Below are 6,000 nucleotides of genomic sequence, written 5' to 3'. Positions count from 1 at the left end.
ACACCTGTGGCACACACCTGTAATCCCAGCATTTTGGGAGGACGAGGCAGGCAGATCACTTGAGCCCAGGTGTTTGAGACCAGCCTGGGCAACATGGTGAAACTCCATCTCTATAAAAAATACACAGATTAGCCAGGTATGGTGGTTCACACCTATGGGAGGATTGCCCAAGCCCAGGGAGGTCGAGGCTGCCATGAGCTTTGATTGCACCACTGTCCTCCAGCCTGGGTGACAAAGTGAGATCCTGTTTCAAAAAAACAGAAAAGAAAAAAAAAAGTTTTCTAAGATTGTATTATGCAATTCCTCACCTCCCCCAGTATGTTATAGTGAACATTTTATAATCTTTTCCTGGAAACTCATCCTTCACGTGGATGACTGGACCATACCATAAATGAGGCGATGTTCCCAGGGTCTGTGGTGGGGGGGCGATTGGTCCACACGGTGGTACTTTTCCAGTTTGCTTGTCAGAATATGATTTTGATTCTTCCCCCAGCTGCTGTTCATGTGTTTGAAGTCCCTTTTCTTCCTTACTTATTTATTTGAGACAGAGTGTGCCTCTGTTGGCCAGGCTGGAGTGAAGTGGCATGATCTCATCTCACTGCAACCTCCACCCCCAAGGCTACAGCGATTCGCCTGCCTCAGCCTCCTGAGTAGCTGGAATTATAGGCATGAGCCACCATGCCCAGATAATTTTTAAATATTTTTAGTACAGACAGGGTTTCCCCATGTTGGTCTCAAACTCCTGACCTCAGGTGATCCACCTGCCTCAGCCTCCCAAAGTGCTGGGATTACAGGCATGAGCCACTGTGCTGGGCCCCTTTTCCTTCCTTAAATGGGGATCTCCCACTGCCTTGGGAACTAGATAATCAAACCAATTAGAGCTATATGTAAAATAAAAGTAAATAGGCCTGAAGGGCTTGCCCACAAGGACCCCATAAGAGCCCAGATTCCTTAACTTCCACTTTCATGTCACAGCAGCCCCACTGCATACCTCTTAAGTTTGTGCTGTGTCCCAGACAAAGGAGTACATTATGTCACCAAGTTCTAAGTAAGTGGCGTGCACTGAAACTTTCAGTAGAAGCAAGATGCACACACACACAAACATGTATGATTTTATTTGTTTTCTCACTGGCACTGGCCTACTGCACTTAAACATTTCCATCAGACTCAAAAAATAATTTTATTTCAGAAGAAAGAAAATATTTTACTTATTTAGCTGTTGTTTATACTGTTTTATTATTAAGAGGTTTTTTTTTTCTTTTTTTAAGAGATAGGATCTTGCTATGTTGCCCAGGCTGATCTCCAATTCCTGGCTTCAAGCAATCCTCCTGTCTCAGCCTCCAGAGTAGCTGGGAATATAGGTATATGCCACTGCTCCCAGCTTAACTTAACAGAATGTGTTTTTATTCACCCATTGGAAAAACCTTTGCTACATATTAATACAGACTTGTCACTAATAAACCCTTCTTTTTTATTTTTGAGATGGAGTCTCACTCAGTCGCTCAGGCATGATCTCGACTCACTGCAACCTCTGCCTCCCGGGGTCAGGCAATTCTCCCGTCTCAGCCTCCCGAGTACCTGGGATTACAGGTGCGTGCCACCATGCCCGGCTAATTTTTTATCTTTAATAGAGATGGGATTTCACCATGTTGGCCAGGCTGGTCTCAAACTCCTGACCTTAGGTGATCCGGCCACCTCGGCCTCCCAAAGTGCTGCGATTACAGGCGTGAACCCGGCCACTAATAAATCCTCCTTTAAGTAAGAAAATAATATGAGCATAACTTTGTGTGAATTTTAATGTCCTGGAGGCTTGTTGCTTTATGTATAAAGTGCAGGTCAGTAAAAATTAAAATGAGGTAGTGTGGTATAATAGGCTTAACCCAGTAAGGCTACAATAAAGGATGGCTAATTATTATTATTATTATTGTTATTTTGAGATGGAGTTTTGCTCAGTCACCCAGGCTGGAGTGCAATGGCACGATCTCGGCTCACTGCAACCTCTGCCTCCGGGTTCAAGCGATTCTCCCGCCTTAGCCTCCCGAGTAGCTGGGATTACAGGCACCTGCCATCATGCCCAGCTAATTTTTGTATTTTTAGTAGAGATGGGGTTTCATCATGTTGGCCAGGCTGGTCTTGAACTCCTGACCTCAGGGGATCCACCCACCTCGGCCACCAAAAGTGCTGGGATTACAGGTGTGAACCACCATGCCCGGCCAAGGATGGCTATTATTCTCACATGAATTCAACTGAAATCTCAGTGGGGCAACACCACTAACAATGCTTCCTATATAACTTAAAAACTATTCTTTGTCATCCCCTCATCTACCCAATGGGAATTAGAGCTCGCCTGTTAGGCTGCTTGACAGGACCACTGAATGCTGGGAATCAACCATACTCTATCTTCTCATTTAACAGATGGGGAAGCAGAGGTCCAGGGAGTTTGGGAAACTTGTCCACAAAGGGACAACTACTTTGTGGCTGAACTATGTCTAGGACCACGGCTCTCTTTATCAACATGAGTATCTCTTTCATTTATATGCCCCTTTACATTTACAAGGCATCTTCTCAGCTCCATGATTTTGTTTATTACACTATATCACTCAGCTCATGAAAATGGCTTTTTTTCCTCTTTTCTTGACTTTGGAAGATTTTTTGCATTCTTGTAGCAGCTGATTCCATACTAACCCCTAAAGTGAAAATATATATATACACACAGACACATATGTGAATATGCGGAAGGAACAGCACTGGGTCTTCCTGGACAACCCAGTATAGGCCACACCCTGGCAGCCACAAATCACAAATAAGAAACGGTCTTTCCATGTGAGTTGCTTTCGACACTTCAACGCTAAAGAGCTCAGAAGTGCTTACACTTTGAAAGAAGCCTGAAAACATTTGTAGGCTACCCTTTAATCTGTCTCATTTGGAGACAGAACAGTGAGCAGGTTGACCAGCTGCTCTTCATGTACTTTTTGCAGTGACTCCTTCAAAGAATGAAGAGTGAAGACAATTCATTTTTCCTCCTGGAATTTTTCCTTCTTATTATTTTGCTTTTTTTAACGGTTGTTATATTCAGGGATAGGCATAAGACATTGTAAAAGATAAGGGATATCATGTGAGGGAGGAAATCAGACAATCCAAAAAATCTTCTGTAGAAATAAAAAATCAGAACTTGGGGGCAAGATAGGAGGCAATACATTCTTTCTACAGAGCTGTGACACATAGCCCAACTGTCCTCAAAAGCAGGAATGAAAAAAATAACAACAACAAAAAAACAGACCTCAGCTGCATAATGAAGCTGGGGTATTGGCCTAATAGCTTTTAAAGTCCTTAAAACTTGGCTGGGCATCAAGCGTCTTTTCCGGAATAGGCCAAGGAAGACAAGTCCAGTTTGGTTTTTAAGGCTTTAGTGAGCTCTGCGCCCAGGAGCTCATGGAGGGAAACGCCGTCGTGGGAATACACCCAGTTTTTCCCAGTCCAGTCATAACGCTTGGGTCCACTGGAAGACAAAACAAATACATAGTAATTCCAGAGCACAGCCCTTCAGATGAACCGCTGATTCCACAAACGCTGCCCCCAAGAAATTGACTGGAGTAAGGCTCTAGAAAATAACACAAAATGAGCTACAGTGTATATCTGACTTCTTACCTTAGCATCTAAGAAGAGTTATACAATAGATCTTCTGGAACAATTCCCAGAATCATTCTCAAAACCTGAAAAAACATTTGACCCTTACTGATAAGTCTCCAGGTATCACACTTTGATCTCCAGGTTTTGCTGCCTCACATGTGATATCTGCTATGCTAGAGTAGTGTTTAAAAATTAGGGCCATTTTTGTGCCACTGATGTAACTTGTGCCTTACCTATACTATTATTAGTTGTTAAGGTGAAATTCACATAACATAAAATTAACCATTTAAAAATGAATAATTTGGTGGCATTTAGTACATTTACAATGTTGTGTAACCACTACCTCTAGCTCCAAAACATCTGCATCACCCCAAAAGGAAAGCTAGCGCTGTTGTTCCTTGGTATCTATGGGGAAGGGGTTCCAGGATCTGCAGATACCAAAATCCGTGGGTACTCAAGTCCCTGATATGAAATGGTACAATACACGCATCTAACCTAGGCACATCCTCCCACATACTTTAAGTCATCTCTAGGTTACTTATAATGCCTAGTACAAAGTAAATGCTATGTTAATAGTTGTTATATTGGTTTTTTATTTGTATCATTTTCATTGTTTTATTGCTTTTTATTTTCAAATATTTTGATCCATGGTTGGTTGAATCAGCAGATGTGCAACCCACAAATACAGAAGGCCAACTACACCCATTAAACAGTTATTCCCTATTCCTTCCTCTCCTAGCACCCCAGCAATCACCTAAACTATTATTTTTTAAAAATCTTTTTCTTAATTCAATGTTAAATTCATGACATTGAGAGCCTGGTGGGCTAGTTCATCCACCTCAAGCTCATCCAGTGAACAACGGCACATGCACGTCGCTTTGGGAATGCCGTATTCATGTGGACAGATTGGAGGCTGGCTTCCGCCATGTCTTGGTATACCAGATGTACATTCCACTTCTTCATGGCCTCATGGATGAATGGCCATGGAATCAGATAACACTGGTGCATGTGGCACCCTGATGGAGGTAAGAACAGAGTGCACAGGAGCCCAGAAGAAAGGGCACCTGAATCTGCCTGAGCACTCAAGGAGGGCTTTTCCAAAGACTGAGGCTAGGAGGAGGTCACCAGAAAGGGAAGCTTGGGCAAGAAAGGTATCAAGGATTCCCGCATTATCAACCAAATGCTGGGGCTTGAACCTGTTCCCAGTATGTAGATAAAAAAATGAGTGAACCAAACCATCAGGGTCACATAAAAATAACTAATAAACCACACCAAGCCCAAGGATCAGGACCTTGGCCCTATACTTTGATGCTGCTATTGGGTTGCCAGGCAGAGCCTGAGAAACCTCTAGACCCCTTCACACTGCTTGAGATGCTCTGAGCACAGGCACTGATGCGCAAGTGTCCCTAGAACTCTCCTTTATTCCATCCTGCAACCTCCTCAGGGTGGGTAAGGTGGGAGGAAAGACTACTGATCCCACAGAACCTGAAAAGTTATCAACTTCAAAAAAAACAGGCCGGGTGCAGTGGCTCACACCCATAACTCCATCAGTTTTGGAGGCTGATGTGGGAGGACCACATGAAGCCACAAGTTTGAGACCAACCTAGGCAACAAAGTGAGACCCCATGTTGACAAAAAAATTTTTTTTAATTAAAAATAAATAAAATTAAGGAAAACAACAACAAAAAATCAGAAATGTAGCTGGATGAAAGAGATTTTGAACCAATGTGAAAGGCTGAGAGGAAAAAAACAAAATTTTTTTTTTAATGTAAACAATCTTTATTTGAAAAATAGTACCTTATGATCCTAACACTATCAATCAAACTTCAATAAGAGCAACTGCAGCATCAACTAATAACAGTTGCTAAATTAACAAGAGATTAATCAAAAGTGCTTTAAAGGGAGCAGCACCAGCTGGTGTTTCCGAGTCTCTGGGCATTCAGGACCCAGGTACAGGGAAAACAGAATCAAACCGGCTGGTGCTCTAGCCCCAAGCCCTCACATTGTGACCTGCCTCCCTCCTGGGTGCCCTGGCAGCCCATGGTCCGTGTGGCACTTCCAGACCCCTGTCAGCTGTGGGCGGGGCCCCAGGAGCCAAAAGCCACTTGGAAAAGGCTGGAACTTGGCCTCATAGTCAGCCAATTTCTGCTTGTTGTGGTCATTTTCTTTTTGGAGCGCCTGGAACACTCTCTCAATGGACACGGCAGCCCTCCAGACTTCCTGGGCCATTTTCTTCTTCTTTTTTTTTTTTTTTTTTTGAGATGGGGTCTCACTCTGTCACCTAGACTGGAGTACAGTGGTGCCATCTTGGCTCACTGCAACCTCTGCCTCCCAGGCTCAAGCAATCCTCCCACCTCAGCCTCCCGAGTA

At 43.5% G+C, this 6,000-nt stretch overlaps 1 protein-coding gene across 2 annotated transcripts in view; it reads right to left on the bottom strand.

The window, feature by feature from the left end:
• Positions 1–1,908: 1,908 nt before the first annotated feature.
• FXN (frataxin) overlaps positions 1,909–6,000 on the bottom strand; it is a 37,588-nt gene continuing 33,496 nt past the window's right edge. The window contains exon 5 of one of the 2 annotated variants that reach the window (XM_023213238.2): positions 1,909–3,499. In XM_023213238.2, coding sequence (XP_023069006.2) covers positions 3,349–3,499 — 151 coding nt within the window. In that variant the 3' untranslated portion in view covers positions 1,909–3,348. The remainder of the gene's footprint in view (positions 3,500–6,000) is intronic. The other variant, XM_023213239.3, reaches the window with a different exon arrangement.

Source organism: Piliocolobus tephrosceles, chromosome 14, assembly GCF_002776525.5.
Source record: "Piliocolobus tephrosceles isolate RC106 chromosome 14, ASM277652v3, whole genome shotgun sequence".
Taxonomy (NCBI): Eukaryota; Metazoa; Chordata; class Mammalia; order Primates; family Cercopithecidae; genus Piliocolobus; species Piliocolobus tephrosceles.
This window is presented reverse-complemented; position numbering and strand designations above follow the sequence as displayed.